Source organism: Girardinichthys multiradiatus, chromosome 2, assembly GCF_021462225.1.
Source record: "Girardinichthys multiradiatus isolate DD_20200921_A chromosome 2, DD_fGirMul_XY1, whole genome shotgun sequence".
Lineage (NCBI taxonomy): Eukaryota > Metazoa > Chordata > Actinopteri > Cyprinodontiformes > Goodeidae > Girardinichthys > Girardinichthys multiradiatus.
Window position 1 is genome coordinate 34602931 of NC_061795.1, and position 24727 is coordinate 34627657.

The 24727-nt window shown below is 38.9% G+C and overlaps 1 protein-coding gene across 2 annotated transcripts in view; it reads right to left on the reverse strand.

Moving 5' to 3' along the window:
• furinb (furin (paired basic amino acid cleaving enzyme) b) overlaps nucleotides 1-24677 on the reverse strand; it is a 186706-nt gene extending 162029 nt beyond the window's left edge. The window contains exons 1-2 of one of the 2 annotated variants that reach the window (XM_047351551.1): nucleotides 24209-24677; nucleotides 4085-4364 (exon numbers count right to left, since the gene is read on the reverse strand). In XM_047351551.1, coding sequence (XP_047207507.1) covers nucleotides 4085-4261 — 177 coding nt within the window. In that variant the 5' untranslated portion in view covers nucleotides 4262-4364; nucleotides 24209-24677. Of the gene's footprint in view, nucleotides 1-4084; nucleotides 4365-23763; nucleotides 23846-24208 lie in introns of those variants that run through there. The other variant, XM_047351558.1, reaches the window with a different exon arrangement.
• Nucleotides 24678-24727: the final 50 nt, after the last annotated feature.

Consider the following 24727-nt stretch of genomic DNA (forward strand, 5'->3'; position numbering starts at 1 on the left):
ACCATAATAAGTGAATCTGCAGATATATAGGGACACACCGAGAAAAAAGAGGTATTTCTAAGGACTACCATGAACAAATAATCGGTAAAACGATGATCCCATAATCACATTAGTGATAAAAATCCCATTACCTCCTCATTATAGATCAGCCTCTTTTCTCTCAAGTGTCTTACAGAAAAAGCAGCAAAGATGATGGGAAAATTAAGAAGCTGTTTTTTCCTTTAAGCTCTCAGCATTTCAAATCCTCACCTAACCCATACCCTCATACAACCTTCCAATGTCCAAAGTACAAGCAGTGCACACACACTATTAATTATCACTGTTCATCCCAGCATCCATTAAAAGCTATATACTAAAATATAAATTATTAGGGTGCTCCTGTAAAACAACTGTTGAAGATAAGAGCATGCAGAAATTATGCATCCAAGATAAAAAGTCCTGAACAGCAGGCTGGGGTGGGATAAGTGAGTTGTTTTTAATTCGAAAATGGAGAATCGTCTTGAACCATCACTAATTAACCAAGAAGAAAAACAAATCTAAATGTAATCTGGTGGATAACGGCCAGAGGAGAGGGGCTCAAAATGTGGTCTCTTTGTGGTTTGGTGAAAAAACACTGAAAAATGTATTGTTTTAAGGTACACATAACGAGCATGAAATAAGCACTACGGTTCATAGAAATTTCTTTTCTCTATAGCATTGTGTCTGGAATGTATTTTTGTAATGTGTGTGCGGAATACTAAACTTGCCACATTAGCCAACTCAATATGATTGTAACATTCTTCTGTTCATCATTCTTCCCTCTACAATGCACTTAAAGACTAAGGCAACTCAGTACTGATCAATCAGAAAGTAACTGAAGAATTTAACTGAGAAGAATTTACTTTATCAGGCAGTTTTCTTTTTTTCAAATCCTAGGTAAATCGTTGAATATAACTGAGTGGACAAGAGAGCGTTTGCAACTGGCACACATCTTTTTATGGTCAGTATGCCATCAGTCATTATGGCAAGTGTTTTGAATCTGAAACAGGAGATTAAAATGTCCAATTTTGCAGAGGAGGAAAACCTTCACACAATAAATAAACTAATCTGAGCAAAAAATAATTTTGAACGCCCCTCTGTTGGAAAATCCTCTTTATCTGAGGTGGAGAGAGGAGAGAAGGAAGTATGCAGAAACCTTTCTTATTCTTAAGACGCAGGAATTCTGTTCACTGATGTATGTAGCACTCAGGCATCTCCACAGAGATGCATGCAAATGAACTTAAGTCGCTAGAAGAGCAACAGGGGAGGAGGAAACCAAACAGCAACTCACTGTCAAGTACTGAGCGCAAATATGAGAAAGTTTACCTTCGGGAGCATTTTTATATTCTAGTGAAGTTAATAACATACCACTGAGTACTGCTTCTCCCTCCACACCTTCACCTTTCCTGAGAATCGTTTTGTCTGTTTTGTAATAGAAAATGGTGTTTCACACCAACTCTAATTAATTTGAACTACCTAACAATCACAGAAAGAAATGACGAAGAGCAATAAATAAAATTAAATTGCCTTCAACATTATTAAACCTTCTGACCCTGAAGAACAGGATTATTTGTGTGTTTTTCTTCAAGAATGTTAGTGAATCATGCATGTTCAAGTTAAGCTGCAAGAACCACAAGAGGTTACACTTCAGCAATGCACAGAACAATGCAGCAGAACAGCCTGAAGGTTTTAATACCATGCTCTATGTTGCTCAGCTTTTATGTCCAGTAACATTGTAATAATTAAATCTCTCATTGTTTAACTGTGTGGCTTTATTACAAGTAATACCAGTGCATCTCTATAAATTAGAATATTATTGTAAAGTAATTTTAGTTCTGTAATTCAATTCAGAACATGAAACTGAATATTATAAGCATGTTTTCATTACACATTTCAAGTATTTACGTTTTTTTATGATTCGGTCTTACAGCTAATGAAAACCCAATAGTCAGTTTTTCAAAAAAATAACTTGCATAATAATAATTGCATATTAAACTCCAATTCCAATTCTGTTGAATGAGAAAGTGTATCCCAAGTTTAGTGTATATGTACGGCCAATTACTGCATCAATGTGGCATGGTGGCGATCCCCTTGGAGCTCTGCAAAAGTCTTAAGCATGCCCAGGTTGCTTTAACAGTGACCTTCAGCTCATCTGCATTGTTGGGTCTGGTGTCTCTCATTTTCCTCTTAACAAGACTCCATAGATTCTGTGAGGTTTAGGCCAGGCCAGTTTGCTATCCAATCAAGTATGGTGTTTAAACCAGGTACCGGTACCTCTGGCAATATGGGCAGCTGGCAAAGCCCTGTGGAAAATGATATCAGCAGCTTCCTAAAGCTTACCAGCACAGAAAAGCATGAAGTGCTCTATAATTTTCTGATAGACAACTTTGGACTTGATAAAACCCTGTGGACCAACACCAAAAGTTGACATGGCCCCACAAATTATCACTGACTGTGGAAACTTCACAATGAACCTTACGCAGCAAGAATTCTGTGCCTCCCCACCTTTCCTCCTTACTCCGGGACCTTGATTTTAAAACTCATCAATCCATCCATTGTCTTCCGCATTTCTGAGATCGGGTCGTGGGGTCAACAGGTCCAGGATGAACACCCAGACGTCCCTCTCCCCAGTGTCATCCTCCAGCTCATTCTGGGCAATCCCATGGCGTTCCCAGGCCAGACGGGATATATAGTCTGTCCAGCAAGTTCTGGGTCTTTCCTGGGATCTTCTTTCTGGGATATACCTGGAAAACCACTGAAGGGAGGAGCCCTGGGGCATCCTAATCAGATGCTCGAACGACCTCAGCTGGCTCCTTTCACCATCGGATGACGGAATTTCTTACCCTATCTCTAAAGCAGAGTTCAGCTACCCTCCGAAGGAAGCTCATTTCGCCCACTTATATCTGGAATGGTGTTTATTCGGTCGTGATCCAAATTTCATGAACATAGGTGAGGATTGGAACAAAGACGGACTGGTAAATTGAGAGCTTTGCTTTTTGCCACAGCTCTTTTTTCACCACAACTGACCGGAGCACAGCTCGCATTATTGCAGAGGAATCCACAATCCGTCTGAGGCAGAGACTGACCCTCAACCCAGAGGGGACAGTCCATCTTTTTTTCTGGTTGAAAACCAAGGCCTCAGACTTAGAGGAACTGACTCTCATCCTGGCCGCTTCATACTCTGCAGCAAACTGCTCCGAGTGCATGCTGGAAGTCATGGCCTCAAGGAGCCAACAGAACTACGTCACCCATGAAAAGCAAAGATGAGATCCTGAGGTTCTCAAACCAAACACCTTCCTCACCATGAACACCAAAAACGAAATGATTTCAAAATGAAATGCAAAATTTACTTTCATCAGAATACTTTGGAAAACTGAGCAAAAGTCCAGTCATGTTCCTTTTTAGCCCTGGTAAGATGCTTCCGATATGGTTTCTAGTTCAGAAATTGCTGAACATAAAGGACTGCAACTGTTGTAGCCCAAATCCTGGATACGCCTTTATGTTTTTGCTCTTGAAGCACTCCAACTGCAGTCCAAGCCTTGCAAGTCCCCCACAAACTCTTGAATGGGCTTTTCTTGTTCCCTTTTTTTAACCACACTTCATCCTTCCACTCAACTTTCCACTATTATGTTTGCAAACAGCACTCTCAACAGTCAGTGTGGAGGGTGTCAATGAAAGTCTGCTGGACAACTGTTGAGCCAGCACTCTTCACTTTAGATTGTGTAGGCCGTAACAACAGGCTACGACAATAACATAATAATTCTGAATTAAAAGTAATTTTTATTTGTATAATATATATTTAAATTTTCTAAGGAAATGAATGTTAAGTTTTTACTAGCAGTAAGCCAAAATCGATACTAAATACTTTAGTATCACTCTATGTGTAACAATCCCAGAAATAGTTTCACAGAACTGAATTGTTCAAATTCATTAACTTATTAATTAATACGCACCTGTGCTGGTGGGTGTTACATATAGGGGAGATTACTGTAAACACTTGCATGCCGAGCATTCACCGGGCAACTATATTACCTAGAAAAAGTAACTTGGTACGAGTAGAACTTACATTGCCTTGGTTGATGAAACCATGCTCCCTGGCGATGCGGTCAGCCTCCCCAGGGCCCCCATTGATCTGGACAGCCCAAGTGTTGGTGAAGATTTGGGCAGCTTCAATCCACTTCAACTTGGCTGTCAGCAGGACAAGACCTGTCCATACAATCGGCAGAGCCACTCGGGCATCCATTAAAAGGAGAAATCTTCACAGGGTGGTCTGTGTGATAGTCTGATGCTGCTTCCCAGGCAGAGTTGGGCTGCTCTACCTTACGGCAGCAAAGTAGAGCAGTGGCCTAGAGACGAGAGGACAGAGTAAGCAATAAAAAAAAATATGGCCTTGCAAACTGGGTCATTCTTGGGCAGAAATACAATCCTGTAGATAACAGTCACACCCAAACAAAGACTAAATGAGCATAACCCACACATCTTTTAAAATAAGAAGCTTCCTGTCTGCCGCAGAGCTGTGAGAAGGAAAGACTTTAATAAAAATGCAAAATGTTAATATTATATCAAAACAGACAAAGCATCTGCCAAAACCAAAAATATATTTCTATTTCACTTAATGTTCAAGAGACATTAAATGGTAATGTATGATAATCATATACAGTAAGCATGCGATGCAGCAGGAGCGCCAAGCAAACTCATACCGCTAATGGCAAAAAGAAGACAACGGACTACCAGGGAAAAATATATTTAAACATTCACTCAGACACTTGTCTTTACTTTTGAATATTCTGGAATGTAGATTCAACGAGTTGCTTATTCGGCATGAGAAGATCGTGTTCAACATTCTCTAACTGAACAGTAAAATAAAATGTGTAATAAAAAATTAACCAACTCTGCTGGCCTTTGATTTGCAGCTCTTGGAGTGAGAGAAAAAGAACCTTTACAAAGGAAGGCTTCAGGATAAGTCAGGTAACTTTATGTATGAAAATAGGTTGTGGGTACCAACTAAACAAAACAGCTCATTCTTTTAAAAAAAAGGAGAAATTATAAAAATCACTCTGTTAAAAAGCATCATTATGTCAGCAAATTGGTCAAGATATTTAGTACTCACAAAAACCCAGAATTGACTTACAACCACAATAACTGCTCTCCTCTAGTTACCTTGAAAATATCCTTAAGACACTGACCGTTACCAAAACAACCACTTCTCACACACAGATAGCATGCTGAATATCCTGCGCATGAATATGTTTATGACCCTGAAGTGTTGAATCTCTCTTGTTAGGTCTGTCTTTCCTAAAAGCCTGTGAATACCTGTATCCCTTATATATATATATATATATATATATGGTTAGTTAACTTTAAATGACGAGTGGGATTTTCTTTTTATTCCACAGACAGATTACGTGGTTGAAACCTTGAATGGGAAAGCAGCTCTTGAAAGGAGTTTTATCTACAAGGATACATTGTTTACCTCCATCTCTGTTGACAGTTTAAAAAAGGTGGTCCAAAAAAAAAATAGATCAATATTTCTTATTGACTGGACAAAGCAATGTGACTAAACATTTTCCAAATTCGTCTACTGATTGGCTGTGCAGGCCCTCACAACAACACTAACTCAGGTGAGCAGACGAGCTCCGGCCAAGTTAGAACCAAGCCTGATCAACTTGCCAGATTTGGTTGCAATACCTTTTTTTGTATGCGCCATATGCTTTGTTAATTTTCTCTAATATTTGTGAGAAATTGCTTCAAATTTCATTCTGTTTTCACTCCACATGCCCAAGTGTTTGTCTTTCTGGTCTTGTCAGCCATAGAGTTAAACTTCCCCTCAATCTTGGGTTGGTTGGAACACATCAGTTGGCTTCCTTTTCCCTCTGGCAAAAAACAATAATTCAGCTGTTTTGAACATTTTGAGGTACCAAAGAACATATGCTATGCAAAACTAATAAGAGGATACACAGATTCAGGGAGAACACCCATTGCTTTTTGCAAAGGTAATGCTGTCTTAAATCTTTGGTTTGCCAACACCTATTAGAGTTCCTATAGGCTTCTTACAGAGGCAAATATGACCACTCATGAGTTAACACCAGCTTGTCAAAGCTCAAATGGATCCCCTCAGAGAAAAGAAAGAAAAGTTAAACAAATTTCTACCTCAGCATATAATTAAATTCAGCTAGTAACTACACTATAATTTAGCTTTTCCTTGTCTTCCACTATTATACATCTGTTTGAAAATCAGAATTTCTTTAGAACAGCATTCTGGCTCTATTTCTGCTGACACTGTCTTATATACAAAGGTGCAGAGAAAAAGAGCAGGATATGTGTGTTTTTTGGTGCGTGAGCAAAATGAGGCAAACACAAATCAATACACTGAGTTGTGCTTTTTCTCCCTTTTTCAGTCTATGTGCACCAAAAGATCTGCCAAAACCCCAAAATATTTCTCTATTTCACTTTATGTTCCAGAGACATTAAATTGTAATGTATGATAATAATATACAATAAGCTTCTTGTCGCGATACAGCAAGAGCTCCAAGCAAACTCATGCGGCTAATGGGAAAAAGAAGTCAAAAGACTTCCAGGGGAAGTGCTCCAATGTATATATACTTGAAATTAAGTATTTATTCTTGCATCTGATTAATTAAGATGCAAGTACTGGTGGTATTAGTTAAATAATCCTATACATCACCCTCCAAGCCTTTTGCCACCCCTGGTAAAGATATGTCTTTAAAAAAAGTCTTAAATTAATTTATTATTCAATCCAGGAGCCTAGTCTAACATTGTAACTTTTGTTGCAATTTTCCACTACGGGTTTTGGAGATATTTTTATTTACCTCCACTTGCCATTGTTCTCTCTGTTTAAGTTAGCAAAATAACACTGGGTCCTTTAGAACAGAATATGAATAATTTTATTGTCCCAGAGTTTTGAAATTCAGGTGTATCAGCAACAAAGTAAACTGCAAGTGAATGCAGGTACACAAAAGGTAAAAACTATTAAAAAAAACAAAAGAATAAGAATTGACTTATTAATTGCAGTGTCGTTGACTGTTTCACGAGAAACTGAGCTTTAAACAGTCTGTCGGACCCTCCTTTTCAACACCTGAGAATAAACTTTACCAGATGTTCCTAAGAAATGTGATTCTTCAATAGCTGCAATACACTCTGGTCCACATTACTTAAATAAAGGGACCACCACTCCACATTCCTTCCTCCAGTAATATAAACAACACAGAAGAGGTGTGTCAGCAATGACAGTCCAACAATGTCCAGGAGCTTCAGCATCTTATGATGCTCTGCAGCTGAAAAGATTTTTAACCACCTAAGATGCCTCTGCCATGGTGATTTATTTCTTCCCTCAGACTCTGCCTCCTCCACAGTTGCTTTTGGGAAGTGTCGGGTATACATAAATCATTAGTATTTTTATTTTGTTAAAGCTATTTTAAATTAAACCAGGACTAATAAGAACTGTCATTGCCATTTACCTAAAATACTAAATTACACAAACTTTTTCAGATATTTTCAATACTCTAGAAATAAAATAGAATTCAATTTGTTTAAGGGTTTTACTATTAGAATCTCAACCCATCCTAAACTAGGGTGTTAGCAATAGATCCTTTGGGCCTTTTGGATTTTGGGGTGGGGTCTCTTTCGATGAGGCTTTTCACATAAGCCATCAGATCAGATTGGTCGCTGAGGGCTTTGTAGACTGAGTAAACACCTCAGAATGCATGTTGTGATATTTGGGGACAGTGATGTTGCCATGTGGTGGTGTGATTGGTCAGCAAAATTGCTTTAGTTAGCTAGTAAGAGTCAAAGAGACATCAAGTGAAAGCCAGGGTGTAAGTTTACCTTGCAAAATGTTGCCTTGCCACAAGATGAACAGTGTCACTTTATTTAGCTGTGTGTAGTGAATGATATAGCTGATCAATGCTGGAACACTAACAATGAATCTCTTTTTTCATTTTCCAAGACAATTATAACAATTTCTGGAGAGTTTTAACGCATCCACAGTGTTCAAAGAGAAGTAAGTCACAGAATGCATCTGTGTCTTCACAGATACATTTGGAAGTGGGTGTGCTTTAAGTGCATCAGGAGAGGTGCTGGAAACATAACTAGAGGCTGTCACTCTTCCAGTGGAGCAATTCTTCTGAGCTCATTAGATGGTGCGCCGGAACCAAACAAATAGGGGTCTGCTGACACTGAATAGAGGGAGAAACCTATAGATGGAGAGGAAAAGAAGGTGATCTCCCCTCATACTGCATTGTGGAAAATAATGAGCATATTTAAACACAACAGTTAAAATGCAATCTCTCAAAACCCTGTCATGAGAGGAGGTAACAAGAGGCTGCTTACTCTTACAATATACATCAAAGACCCAAAAATGAGATCAAAACTTCAACCTTCAAACCACAGGAGAACTAAAGCTTTCCAAACTGAACTCCAGTGAAAACAGAAAATCAGCTGCACAACCTCTGTCAGGAACAGTGCCATGTAGGAGCAGAATAAGTGACCTGAAGTATGCTAAATAACCGGAGAGCTTTAAATTAATAATTCAGCAGCCGGTTTTTTAAACTCCTGACAAACTTGTGAGTGGGACCTACACCACAGTGATAGCTAGTGTATAATTTTGTTGGAGGACAAGAAGCACCAACTGCTAATTCCAATCAAAACACACACAATTTATAATAAGTACTCCTCTGCACTCCTTCAGTTTCAACAGCCAAGGGGGCTGAGGAACACTGTGGAGCTCCTGAATGGCAACAGAGAAAGCAGGAACAGCTCAGGCATGCACTGCTCGCAGTTCAGCAATTAGTATTATGGTAACCTCATTAAGCCCAAGGCCACAATCCCCACAGTGTAAAGATATGCAGATTAAAGACTGGTCTGAACTAAGTTTGATTTTTATTCATTCAGAGATTTTGGAAAGAGGAATGACCACAAACCCCCAAATTTTAAGGTTTTTATTCCTGAGCCACATAACAGTAATCACAATAACTTTACTGATCCTTTAGTAAAGCAATTTATCAAGTAAAATGTATATATTCTATACATTCACTACACACAAAATTATATATTTTGATAAATGACTTACAGCTAAGGAAAACTAACCATTAAGTTCTCAGCAATTTCAAATATTACAGAAGACCAGTTCAAAGAGAATGTTACAAACAGAAATGCCATGTTATGGCCTACACAATAACAGAGAAGGCTGCTGACTTGACATTTGTCCAAGTCATTGACATCCTTCACAAGTAGCGCAAACCACAAAAGGTCATTGCTAAAGAAGCTGGCTGCAAGGAGGAAGATGAGAGACACCAGACCCAACAATGCAGAAAAGCTGAACATCGCTATAAAAGCAACATGGATGTCCTTAACACCTCAGCAGAGCAACATGCTGATTGTGTTCTACTACATTCCATTGATGCAGCAATTCATGCAAAAAGGGACCTGATCAAGTATTGAGTGAAAATACTGAACAGTGCACGTAAATACTTTACAGTAGGATAACATTTGTGATCCCTGTTGTGTGTCAGATAATTAAATGGAAACTAACAGGCAGCAATTTTGGATAACCTTGAATTTAACTTAGCAATGGTTTAGTAAATGGTTTGGTGTGTTTTTAGAAAATTTGATTGTGGAGGGATATTTTCCTTCCAAGAGTTGACACAATACGCAGTCAAACATTTGCTTATTGCTAGCGAGATCCATCCATTAATTCATTGTCTACACCCACTTATCAGTGCAGGGTCAATACTTCGGGATGTGGCGGAGGTTCATCTTTAAGCAGGAAAACGACTCTACAGCCAGAGCTACAATAGAATGGTTTAGATCAATGCGTATCCATGTGTTATAATGGCCCAATCAAAAAAACTGATCTAAATCTACATAACAATATGTGTCACAACTTGCAAATTAACAAAGCCCGGAAACCACCCTGACCCCCCCCTTTTTTTTTTTTTTGCTGACAGGACACCTGTAACCTGCAACTCTATGCGTTACATTAACGCTCAGCTTGGACTCCTGCTTTACTTGCACTGCCATACTTGCACAATGATCACCTGCACTGTTGTACCGCTCTGGCATCCTATACTGCTCTACATTTACTCTCACTCACTTAAAACTGTGCACATATATTTATATTATATTGTAGATATGTTTATACTGTTTAATTTGTATTGTATTGCACCGACTAAGCCAAAAGAAATTCCTTGTATGTCCAAAAACGTACTTGGCAATAAAGCTTTTCTGATTTCTGAAATTGCTGTTCATGGATGGTCTCCATCCAATCTGACTAAGTTTGTCTCTGGATGCCCAAAGCTGATAGAGACATACCCCAAAAGACTTGCATCTGTACATGCAGCAAAAGGCAGTCCTACAAAGCAATGACTCAGGGAGTCTAAATACACTGCTCAAAAAAATAAAGGGAACACTTAAACAACACAATATAACTCCAAGTAAATCAAACTTCTGTGAAATCAAACTGTCCACTTAGGAAGCAACACTGATTGACAATCAATTTCATATGCTGTTGTGCAAATGGAATAGACAACAGGGCGAAATCTTTGGCGATTAGCAAGACAAACTCAATAAAGGAGTGGTTCTGCAGGTGGGACCAAAGACCACTTCTCAGTACCTATGCTTTCTGGCTGATGTTTTGGTCACTTTTGAATGTTTGTGGTGCTTTCACCCTCGTGGTAGCATGAGACGGACTCTACAACCCACACAAGTGGCTCAGGTAGTGCAGCTCATCCAGGATGGCACATCAATGCGGGCTGTGGCAAGAAGGTTTGCTGTAGTGTCCAGAGCCTGGAGGCACTACCAGGAGACAGGGCAGTACACCAGGAGATGTGGAGGAGGCCGTAGGGGGGCAACAACCCAGCAGCAGGACCGCTACCTCCGCCTTTGTGCAAGGAGGAACAGGAGGAGCACTGCCAGAGCCCTGCAAAATGACTTCCAGCAGGCCACAAATGTGCATGTGTCTGCACAAACGGTTAGAAACCGACTCCATGAGGATGGTATGAGGGTCCGACGTCCACAAATGGGGGTTGTGCAGGACACTTGGCGTTTGCCAGACAATTGGCAAATTCGCCACTGGCGCCCTGTGCTCTTCCCAGATGAAAGCAGGTTCACACTGAGCACATGTAACAGACGTGACAGAGTCTGGAGACACCGTGGAGAGCGATCTGCTGCCCGCAACATCTTTCAGCATGACCGGTTTGGCAGTGGGTCAGTAATGGTGTGGGGTGGCATTTCTTTGGAGAGCCGCACGGTCCTCCATGTGCTCACCAGAGGTAGCCTGACTGCAATTAGGTACCAACATAAGATCCTCAGACCCCTTGTGAGACCATATGCTGGTGCGGTTGGCCCTGGGTTCCTCCTAATGCAGGACAATACTAGACCTCATGTGGCTGGAGTGTGTCAGAAGTTCCTGCAAGATGAAGACATTGAAGCTATGGACTGGCCCGCCCGTTCCCCAGCAGGCCACAAATGTGCATGTGTCTGCACAAACAGTTAGAAACCGACTCCATGAGGATGGTATGAGGGTATGGAGTGTGTCAGCAGTTCCTGCAAGATGAAGACATTGAAGCTATGGACTGGCCCGCCCGTTCCCCAGACCTGAATCCAATTGAGCCCATCTGGGACATCATGTCTCGCTCCATCCACCAACGTCAAGTTGCACCATAGACTGTCCAGGAGTTGGTGGATGCTTTAGTCCAGGTCTGGGAGGAGATCCCTCAGGAGACCATCTGCCGTCTCATCAGGAGCATGCCCAGGCGTTGTAGGGAGGTCATACAGGCACGTGGAGGCCACACACAATACTAAGCCTCATTTTGACTTGTTTTAAGGACATTACATCAAAGTTGGTTCAGCCTGTGGTGTGTTTTTCCACTTTAATTTTGTGTGTGACTCCAAATCCAGGCCTCCATTGGTTAATAAATTTGATTTCCATTAATGATTTTTGTGTGATTTTGTTGTCAGCACATTCAACTTTGTACAGAACAAAGTATTCAATGAGAATATTTCATTCATTCAGATCTAGGATGTGTTATTTGAGTGTTCCCTTTATTTTTTTAAGCAGTGTACAAATGCATGTCACTCTTTTCAGATTTGTATTTGTTAAAACAAAATATTGTAATCCACAAACTTTATCATCCCACTACACAACTATACACTACTTTTAGTTGCTCTGTCACACAAAATCCCTCAAAAGACAGAAGTTCCGCGATTGTAATGTGACAAAAATTTGAAAAGGTTCAAGGGGTATGAATACAAGGCAAGGTAGCTGTATAGAAAAAGACTTGTAGATCAAGATGTGGAGGGGTAAAAGAGAGACAGAGATGAAGAGATACACAAAAGGTTCTGGTAGACGTCTACTCCAGAGTGATTCAGTCTGTCAACGCCTACAGAGCCTGCCCATTGCCATGAAAACAATGATTCTGACTCAGCTCCAAACCACAAAAGGTCATTGCTAAAGAAGCTGGCTGCAAGGAGGAAGATGAGAGACACCAGACCCAACAATGCAGAAAAGCTGAACATCGCTATAAAAGCAACATGGATGTCCTTAACACCTCAGCAGAGCAACATGCTGATTGTGTTCTACTACATTCCATTGATGCAGCAATTCATGCAAAAAGGGACCTGATCAAGTATTGAGTGAAAATACTGCACAGTGCACGTAAATACTTTACAGTAGGATAACATTTGTGATTAAAAATCACTGTTTATTGCTCCTATGTCATATTCTCATTACATAAACTAATGTTTGATAATATTTTAATTTACTGAGGTGCACCTTAATTTACCAGTTACCTTTTTACATCACTATTTTCTTTTTGGACAGTCCTTGTTTTTAGATCTTCATCTGAGAAAATAACTTTACCCCAGTCTTTTAGAGTCCAACCTTGATACTTCATGGAGAATGTCTGTTTGTAATGTTTTTTTTTCTTACAAAGAAGTGGGTTCTTTGTTGGCCTTCAGCAGGTCAGTGTGTTGTTGCCATTTTTAAGAAGGCTCTGCAGCACAGGCAGCAGGATACCATAGATGAATCCACTTAAGGAGACAGTCCTGGCATTTGCTGAATTTTCTTGCACACCCTAAAGCTTTTCGTACAGAAATTAAACCCACCCACTCTTTCAGGTTCTTGATGTTTCAATGAATGGTTGTTTTTTGGTTCAATGTTACTTGCAGTATTCATGCCTGATAAGCCTTTTTGATGTAAAGTGATGATGACAGCACATGTTTCCTCGGAGGTAACCGAGGAAACATGACAAAAGAATTGTTGGGACCCACAGCCATGGATTTCTACATGAAAACTCTGGTACAAACTTTTCTGGAACTTTCAAAATAAATTGCATTTAACAGACTTCCAGCACAACTTCAGAAGGGGAAAGGGGGGTCACAGCGGACTTCCCATGATGCCACTGCCCGTATAAAACCCCCACAATTCCAATGGTCCTTTCTCTACCACCCGGACTGTGAGGCTGGCCGGGGAGACAGCGCGCTAATGTCTGTTGGCAAACAGACATAAACTCTTCAAACTGGATCCCAGGGTGTCATACGATCATCAATCATATGCACTAAGTTAAGTACGGATGAATCACTGTTTGTGTACCCGGTATTCATTCATAAAAAGGGGAAATTAAGGTATAAGCATTGCTTTACGTTCTCTCTGAGGCCTGCAGAAGCAAACTGTGTACCAGAGAAGTCCCCAGTAGAGACGGTCTCTACGAAGCCGAGTGGAGTGGTTTTTCCCAGTCTGAGAGGAGGACAACAGGAGCTGCATCACCGTGGTAACGTGCAGTTTGGTCAGCCCGACATAGCGGCCCTCCAGTCACTGCTCCGGAGATTAGCTGAAGCTAACCCTTTGTTCAGAGCTTTCTTCAAACGTCGTTGTCGCCCGGACAACTCCTCCTCAGCACGTTTCAAACGAGGTTAGGGTTTGGGCACAGAGATTTAGGATAAAATGATCAGAACGTTTTCATTTTCTGAAGTTTGGTTTTGTTTGTGAAACTCTGCTATCTTAGTGCTAGCAGGCTATCTGCAGCTCATGTGCTCAGTTTTGTGTTCTGTTTGTGTTTTTAAAGTTAAGACAAACTTTATTTAAAGGGTGATTTTAAACACAGAAGATTGATCATAACGCGCCGTCCGCGCTTATGCATTTTAACCCTTTTATTGATGATATTTTAAAGGTGTGTGTTTGATTCTGGTGCTAAGCTATCGGCTTCTTTTGTTAGCTTTCACTGCTAACAACTTAGAACACGTGCTTGTTGCTAAAGAATATTTACCCAGAAAGGTTGTTAGTTTTCAATGCAGTAAATAATATTTCCCTAAACATTATTTTACTAAACTTGATAACTAAGTAAACACCATTAAGCCCCATTTCTCCAGAAAGATTTGGCTCTTTTCCAAAATATTTCCTTGAATATTTTACCACTTCCTTAATAATATTTCTTTGAATATTATTTTAATAAAAAAAGGCATATAATGAGACACTGTTGAAAATTAGTCATCCAGAAGGTTGGTTTTATTCAGCAGATCATTCTTTAAACATTATTTTATTAAAATAATATTTTATCTGATCTTGCATTATGAATAGTTGTCTAAAGGTGTACTGATTATTGCCTAAGTTAGTTCCAAGACTAACTTAACTCCGTTTCCAGATTCTTCAAGATAATCCTTGGTTCTCAAACATGAACATTGCATGGTAATGTTACATCACTCTTTCGGTCATGATTTTCTATCATCTTTAATCAACTTGTTTATATTGTACATAGCCCATTTGTCTTCGTTATTCTTTAATTCTGCTTAGTAGCTTAGTTGGATTGTTTTAGCATGGTGAAGAGTTTGTTGATTGAAATATGTTTGACTTTGAGTTGACTTAGTTTTGTTAATACATTCTTGTATTTTAAAAAAGTGTGTGAATTCATTCCATGTGTGTGCAGAGTTTATGCTGTTCAATAATGTCAGAGCTCGTCTCACACCTTTCTATTCTGTCCTAATACCATCGCCTTGGTATTCACAGGATAACCCTTAACAGACCGAAATATTATTTAATAAATATTAATATTAAATAATATTTTCAGATTCATAGTCACAACAGAATGATTTCAAGCACCACTTCCTTTTAAAGCTTTCAGCTCTTCTAATGCAGTCAGAGTGACATGAGGTACCCTGTCCTCATTAGCTAACAATAACATTACTGAGACGATGCTAGCCGGTCATTTTGTAGCAAGGCTAAAACACAGTGTAAATTAAGTCTAAATGATTTAATTATTTTGTTATTAACCGTTATTAATGTTACAATAAATTACATTTAATCTTATATTTTATAGCAACGCATAACTACAAAACGCCACCATAAAAACTGAAGCAGTAAAGTTTCTATGACTTGCGTATGACTTGTAATGTGTCAATACGGTTTTAGTGATGTATTGTTAAGTCCTAAATAATTCACACCCCTAGCAGATTTAGATTTAAAATGATTTTACTGAAGAAAAAAAATTATCTAATAAGATAATAGAACGATGTACGATCAATTTTGGAAACGAATTATCTATTTTTATTTACTTTTCTTTTAAAATGTCATGTCAAAAATGATTTATACTGTACTCCATAATCAATCAATATACAAATCTTTATTGGCAATAAAGCAATCAAAACCTACTTATAATTGCTGACCAATTTTTTGCATATCTCCACTGATACTTTGATGATTTATCTTTGGTCATGAGCTCCAGGTCTTTGAGGTTGGAAAGCCTTCTTGCAGTCACCCTAATCTTTAGCTCCTACCACAGACTCTCTGTCCAATTTAAGTTGGAGCTCTTCCTGGGCCCCTCTGAAATGTTAATATCACTTCAGGGTCAGAAAAAAACATGTTGGTAAAATTTAAATGTCTTTAAACCTAAATATGTCAGGGTTGTGATAAACTTTGAGTTTAACTGTTCAAAACAACTGTCCAATTATCCCCTGATTGTTTCTGATCTGTAAGCAACAGGTAACAAAAAAAAAAAAAGAAAAACAACAATTGTTTTTGTTCATTAGCTTCATCAAAACTGAAAAAAAAATCTGAATTTTTCAGTCTGTAAAAACATGACCAAACAATGTACTGATCCACTTTCTTTTGAGAACAGCAAAAATCAAATGGTGTTTTTGGGCCTTAATTTGATGCATAATTGGAGGTAACACCTCAATCTCTTAATTTTCTGTTGAATTCTACTACATCAGTCAAGGAACTTGCAGCACATTTATTTCATTTTATGGTCATTGATTGTTACATCTCATTGTTAAAATGAAACAAAGTTCACACAAATGCATCTAAATCTGCCAGTCAGACCTCTAAGTCACTTGAAATATGTATCTGCCAGTAAAGCCTGATTGGTGCATCTCTTATGGTTAAAGATGTCCTGAAGCTGCACTATACACTGAATCACATTCATCATCACAATTACACTATGTGCAATGTCACAATCACAAAGGACTGCTTAGATGCTAAATTTGGAGCCATGTGCCATGCATTCATACTCCGCAGGCCAATAATATATATAGTGAGCTGCATGCACTGTCAATAACCTTATTGGTTATATTATGTACATTTTCAGGGGTTCAAGCAAACTGGTGGGCACATTGATGGGAAAGAAAGAAAAGACGAAAATGTGTGTCAGTCACAATCGAGACCATGATTGGGATATTCAGTAATAATATAAAAACTGGAGGCTGTCCTCATTTTGTGCAGTTGAAGTCATTTCAAACTTTTACGCTGATCTAAACTTTTACAGTTAGATCTCAATAGAATAAACATAAATCGCCAAACAATCCCAGACAAAATGAGCCTTTTTCAATTTATTCCAGCCAATTGCATTCCCATTCAACAATTACTCATTCCTATTGTTTTGTTTTTTTTTCAAATTAGCTTTGCTCTGCATTACCTTAACAGTCGCTGTCATTTGGTGGCAACATTTACCAGAAAATGTCTTCAGCTGCTGGTTTTGCAATAAGCTATTTTTGCTGGCAGTTATTTCCTTCTATTTTTGTTTATTGTGGTGCCTGTCTCTGGATTTCGTCTTGCTTCTAATTGTTTCACTTAGCTGTCCTCTCCCATTCTTAGTTTTGATGGAGAATTAGCTCTACCAGGCAAAAGATAAACACACATAAAAATGCGTTGTTTGATTTAAATTTAGGACACAAAACCTTAAATCATTTGGACAGAAACTCTGAATTACTAATAACTAATGACAGGCTTACAGTCGTGTTTGTCTGACTATATGGTACAAAAACACAGCATCAGTTTTATAAACTACCCCTGAAAAAGCAAAGAGCCAGTTGTTTACCTGTTTCTAGTAAAAACTGAAGAGAAACTTTCCAAAAAACCCTGATTGTTAATTCAATTCAATTCAAAAATACTTTATTAATCCCAAAGGGAAATTAAATAAAAAACCTCCATTAGCCAAAGCCTGCACTGTCAACATCAAACATAAACATTACTGAAATGCATATTATTATAAAGCTGACAAAAACATTGAGAAATGACACAAACCGCAAAAAGAGTTGTCTATATTTTTAAATTGTAAATACTAAGAAAATATCAAGCTTAATGTCACAGAGATTCCAAAGAGTTCTGGAAATTGAATTTTGGTTTTATCCATCGGTCTATGCCATGTTTGATAAAGATGTGTACAAAAGCCTTAAAATAGACGGTTGTTATAGAGACCCCAATATGAAACTATTTGTTGCAGTTCTCTAACAATAAGTTGAGGGGATTTGTTTATCTTTAAAAAAATCTCCTTACCATCCTCCTCTTCCAACTCCAGGAGGAGGATGGTAGGGAGATTTTTAAACCTCCCTTTCCTTCCTCCTCCAGGAGGTGCTTGATTTTTCTCAAATTCTTCCTCTGACATGGGCAAGTTCAGATGAGTAGTTATTGTAGCTATTTATGGACTCATGAAGACATCTGCCTGATAGTATTTGCCCCTTGACACATTTTTCTTGTTTTCACTTTTTTTTGTCACACTTAAATGTTTAAGATCATAAAGCAAATTTTGATGAGACAAAAGATAACCTGAGCAAATACAAAATGCACTTTAAATATGATTATTTCATTTATTAAGGAAAAAAAGCTATCCAAATCAACATGGCCCTCTGTGAATAAATAAGTGCTCCCCTAAACCTAACTGGCCGTTCTGTCTTTCGTAGCAACAACTGCTTTTATGCATTTGCTATAATTTAATTATTTTAACAACATTGGAAGATTTATGAGCAAGAGCAGTTTGTTTAACTTCATGTTAAGACATGGACTTTAACTTGGCCACTTCATCTTTTTTTTTTAGCTCTTCAGAAGTGGACTTGATGGTGTGCTTACAGTTATCTTCTGGCTTCAAATTCTTCATACTGGATATTCTCCCTCAGGATTTTCTGCTAGAGAACAGAATTTATTCAACAATTACAGCCAGTTGCCCATGACCCAAAGCGGCAAGGCAGCTCTGAACCATCACACTAAAACCACAATGTTTGATGGTAGGCATGATGTTTTTTTTCTTGGAATGAAGATGAAACGACACACACACGCCTTCCAAAAACATCCACTTCTCCTCCATCCTTAGAATATTTTTTTCCTGTGGAACATCCAACCTATCTTTTGCTTAATGTCAGACGGGCCTTGTTGTTTTTGCTCAGCAGAGGTTTTTTCTTTAAAACCCTCCCATGCATGTCATGTTTACCATGTATCCTTCTTATTGTTGAATCAAGATCACTGACCTTGGCTGAGGCAAGTGAGGCCTGCAATGCTTCAAATATTTGTCTGGGTACTTTTGTGACTTTCTGGAGGTTTCTTCAAAGCACTTATGGAGGCTGGCTACTTCTAGGTTGTGCACGGTTGCATGTTTTTACCATTTACGGATAATGGTTCTTACTGTGGTTAAGCATAAGAAATGGCTCAGAGACCCTTTGCAGAGTGATGGATGTCATGGTGATTTCTTTTTGTATTTCTGCTTGGGTTTCTTTAGATTGGAGCATGATGCGTTGCTTTTTGAGATGTTTTAGCCTACTTCATGTTAAAATAAAGGTTGTTTTTAGATGATTGGAAATCAGGCCAAAAACGTGGTTAATAACACTTATTTCATAATTTTACAAAGAGCAATTATTTTTCTCTACATAGGGTCAGGTTAGTTCGGATAGCATTTTCCTTTGATAAATGAAAACAGTGTTTTTGTATTTATTCAGGTTATCTATGTTTTATACTAAAAATGTGTTTGATGATCTAGTCTTTTATTAAAAGTTGGGTTTTTCTCATTTTTCACTGTGTGATATGCAACTGCGATAACACATTATTTTAATACCCATTTCAGCCTTTTTACCAGGGGTTAAAATAATTATGGAGGATGCTGCAATTACTAATTTAGTATTTAAAATATTTTTAAAAATTGCGAATGACTCAGAATCGTTGCCAAAATAAAACACCAACAACAACAATTAATCTCACTACACCTTTCTTTTCACACCTGAGACAAGTACACTTTTTTAAATCTCCAAATTTGATTTTCCTCACACAAGAAAAATCTTTAACCTCCAGTTGCCCATTATAATGTTTTAATGAGCATGTTGAACCGTGTAAAAGGTATGTATCCCACAAAGGGTGTGTGTTTTCAGTTAACTTTGCCTGCATAAGCTTTAGCCAAGAGAGATGTGATTCCAAACATTTCATGTGGATGCACAGATGATTTGCATTGGTAATGACGAGCACACAGAGCTGTGACAGACCATATGCAGCACTCCAGCTCTATTTCAGACAGCCCTTCAGCCAAATCAACACCCACCATGTGCTCTGGGCTGCCCCCTTTGCAGAAAACCAAGGCACGGCAAGCAAGCGGCAGCATCTGTGTAGTGCTACTGACAGCCAAGTTTTCTCTCCTGGGAGGGAAAACTGATCAAAGTTAGGAGTGTGGTCGCAAAGAGGCAGCGCTGAGGCATGTCGTGATTGGTCACGACAGCAGCGCACAGCTGGATGGGAGCGTTGTGTGCACCATGAAGACAGAAACCAGATCCATCCTTACTCCCACATCCTACAGGCTGCAGAGATGGAGAAGCCTGATGAAGTGCTGTGTTGGGCAGTGGCACCGCGTCCAGGAGAAGCAATCACTTGTGTAAATAATGCTCCATAGAGGGATCCCACCCAATTTTGAAAACCTATCTGAATGTTGGCTTTGGCCTCCGGGTTGAACGTCTGTTCATCCATGTCACCCTTTGCCCAAGTTATACAGGTCCTTCTCAAACAATTAGCATATTGTGATAAAGTTCATTATTTTCCATAATGTCATGATGAAAATTTAACATTCATATATTTTAGATTCATTGCACACTAACTGAAATATTTCAGGTCTTTTATTGTCTTAATACGGATGATTTTGGCATACAGCTCATGAAAACCCAAAATTCCTATCTCACAAAATTAGCATATCATTAAAAGGGTCTCTAAACGAGCTATGAACCTAATCATCTGAATCAACGAGTTAACTCTAAACACCTGCAAAAGATTCCTGAGGCCTTTAAAACTCCCAGCCTGGTTCACCACTCAAAACCCCAATCATGGGTAAGACTGCCGACCTGACTGCTGTCCAGAAGGCCACTATTGACACCCTCAAGCAAGAGGGTAAGACACAGAAAGAAATTTCTGAACGAATAGGCTGTTCCCAGAGAGCTGTATCAAGGCACCTCAGTGGGAAGTCTGTGGGGAAGGAAAAAGTGTGGCAGAAAACGCTGCACAACGAGAAGAGGTGACCGGACCCTGAGGAAGATTGTGGAGAAGGGCCGATTCCAGACCTTGGGGGACCTGCGGAAGCAGTGGACTGAGTCTGGAGTAGAAACATCCAGAGCCACCGTGCACAGGCATGTGCAGGAAATGGGCTACAGGTGCCGCATTCCCCAGGTCAAGCCACCTTTAAACCAGAAACAGCGGCAGAAGCGCCTGACCTGGGCTACAGAGAAGCAGCACTGGACTGTTGCTCAGTGGTCCAAAGTACTTTTTTCGGATGAAAGCAAATTCTGCATGTCATTCGGAAATCAAGGTGCCAGAGTCTGGAGGAAGACTGGGGAGAAGGAAATGCCAAAATGCCAGAAGTCCAGTGTCAAGTACCCACAGTCAGTAATGGTCTGGGGTGCCGTGTCAGCTGCTGGTGTTGGTCCACTGTGTTTTATCAAGGGCAGGGTCAATGCAGCTAGCTATCAGGAGATTTTGGAGCACTTCATGCTTCCATCTGCTGAAAAGCTTTATGGAGATGAAGATTTCATTTTTCAGCACGACCTGGCACCTGCTCACAGTGCCAAAACCACTGGTAAATGGTTTACTGACCATGGTATCACTGTGCTCAATTGGCCTGCCAACTTTCCTGACCTGAACCCCATAGAGAATCTGTGGGATATTGTGAAGAGAACGTTGAGAGACTCAAGACCCAACACTCTGGATGAGCTAAAGGCCGCTATCGAAGCATCCTGGGCCTCCATAAGACCTCAGCAGTGCCACAGGCTGATTGCCTCCATGCCACGTCGCATTGAAGCAGTCATTTCTGCAAAAGGATTCCCGACCAAGTATTGAGTGCATAACTGCCACAATCATCCGTATTAAGACAATAAAAGACCTGAAATATTTCAGTTAGTGTGCAATGAATCTAAAATATATGAATGTTAAATTTTCATCATGACATTATGGAAAATAATGAACTTTATCACAATATGCTAATATTTTGAGAAGGACCTGTAGATGAGTTATTTCATTGACCAGTTTGTTTTGACACTTCCTTCTCCAACACAACATCTCCATTTGATGTCTCTATATCTCTCTCTAAAAAGTGTGCCCCAAAGAGTTCACAGCTAGAGAATTATCAGAACAGTTTCAACTTTCGTGCTGATAAAAAAGACAGATGTTTTAGAGCTGAGGCCTACTATAAAAACATAACTGCAATCCCTGTTCATACCTTTGACCCTGGGCACAATGTAGGCAGAACAAAGGCGTGGAAAATAAACAAATAAATAAATAAACAAGTGCTTTACAATGTAACTTTGATTTGGTGTGTAATCCGTCCGAGAATAATGTTCAGAGCCATGCTAAGGCTGGTGACCTTGATTTCCTCTCTCTGCTGATATCCCAGTGGAAATTAAAATAACAATAATGTTTTCCTCTGGGGCACGATCAGATGTATACTAAATCGTCCCCCCCACCTATTTGTTCAAACAGAGCACGCAGAGATTATGTTCCAGTCGGCACACATATAGTCTTTAATGACAATATGAACAGGAATAGTGTATAGTTAGGTTTAAACAATTCCAGCTTTGCCTGAGGAGCAGCATTAAATGGATTTATCACAGCAATTTACACCATGCACTGATAGAAGTAGCTACTTGAAGCAAGTTTTAGCTGCCAGGGTCAAGTTTAAGAAAAAAACATGGGGAAAAAGGAGAAAACCAAGTGTGTGGCATGTGCATGTTTTGGTAATTGGATGTTTTGATCAGAAACCAGTAAAGGTCTGTTTCTTCTGTACTAATCACCGTTGTTGTGGCGTAATTTGTTTCACCAGAAAATAAATATAGATAAACAAGAACATATAGAACAAGCACATCTAAAATGTTCATCAATTCGAAGGAAGAAAAACAGCTGCATTTTTTTTACTCTCATCTCCTACCAATATCGATAATACTTATTTATAAAAAAAAATCATAATTTAAGATGTTTTTCTATTTTCTGGACAAAATCTAATAAGAAAAAAATGTAGTGTGCTTTGATTTAGGGCTGAGGATTAATCGTGATCAATCGATTATTAAAATCATCGTCAACTAATTTAGTAATCGAATCGAACTGTTAACTGGAGTATACAGACTCTGAAACATGCCTTTTGCTGTAGGATCAACACACTCAGAGCAATAATTAAGCCAAAACTGTACAAAAAAAAAATATGTTTTGCATTTTAGAGGAAAAACCTTCTTTGTCTGTAAATATGCTCTATCCAGAACTTCTCAAGTGGCATAGCTTTAGCTTCACCTAAGCATTGTTCATGTTTTTACAAATGTTTTGTACAATTGCACCTTGCAGCATACAACAAAATGCATTGTTGCTTTTTTATTTAAAGACGTTAATATTAAAATGCCATGTTCTGAGCACTGGATTGAGTTTTTTTTTTACATTTTTGCCATTTACAGTGCACTTAAAATGCGCAATAAATGTTTTTTTTTGTTAAAAACATTTGTTTATTAAAGCATGATAATATACAAAGAGTATCTCTTGATAGATTAATTGGTAAATCGAAATAATTATCGTTGGATTAATCGTTAATAAGATAATCGATACCTGCAGCCCTACTTTGATTTACTGTTAATGTTTAAAATAATAAAAGTGAAATCCCAGGCAAAGACAAAACAAGAAATTGGCATCTTTTTTCTCACATTATAGACAGGTGTGTACTGTGAATGTAGGGGGCGCTGTTTCTTCTGTATATCTTATGTATGCCCAGTGTAAAGCATTTGTTCATACCAAGTACGGACAGTGGCATCATGGGGTAAAATACATTAAGATGAGAGCTGATATTATAGAGGCTGTCAGAACTGCAAATGTTTGTTTTTTTTCTTTGCTAGTAATTTTATGCTTTTATCATATAAATGTAAAAAGAAAATGAAATCACAAATGAACCATATCATACTGTTTTCAACCACAGAAAAAAAAAAGAAATTCTAGTAACAATTAGATTTTTTTTGTTCGTATTTCATTACCAGTTTCTGATGAAAACTTCAATTACCAAAACACGCAGGCAGCCTGTGTGCAAGAGAATAAGGGAGAAAAACAGAGCAAATATTTAAAGCACAGATCATATTAAAGCAATATTTTACGGATAAATGGAATATCTCACCAACAGTAAACTTCATGAAAAAGGCGCCACAAACCAAAGCTGAAAATGTTCAGGTTTCTACAGGTAGAAAAGCCGACCTGTACTGCATTTAAAAAGTCTATAGTAGTACTCAGTGTCTCAGACTGGGAAAAATGCACCTGACTGGGAGGACTGGTGAAGGCTGCTGAAAGAGACCGTGCAACGCTTTCTGCAAATAACCCCATTGTATTCCCACCCACTTTGCCTCAATTCCCTTCCCTGTCCGTGACACACCGCACTCGTGGAATTCACAAAAACTAGTGGAAAATACGAAAAGTCAAAAGAATTACCTCAGAAAGTCAGAGAACATCCACAAGGACCGAGACGTCATCCTCTCATCCTCTTCTCCTCCTCATCGGTCCAAGCGGAGACTCCCCTCTCTCTTTCTCTCTTTTGTGCGTTAACTACCCAACTTTACATTCATTTCCTTCACTTGCTTCAGGAAATTATTTTTAATGCTACCCGCAAGCACCCATTCTTTTCCTCCAAGAAGTCATCAATTAAACTCTCCCTCCTTGCTTGTCTTTCGCGAACTACCTAACAGCACCATGGTTATATATTTTAACAATTAACTTCAACCGCCGCTTTCAATTTTTTTCAAAAGCTTTCCTACAACCTAATAAGTTGGTTTTGCAGGAAGCGTTAAGCGGGTATAAATATTATGAAACAAAAATTACGGGTGAAAATGAGACACCGTGCCGATACAATGTAGCGGTTCACTATTGGATGGAGATGACAACAAACTGCCACAAACCTCCTTTCGCCAGGAAATACGTCACGTTTAGAGGCAAGTGGATTTTTCACGTACG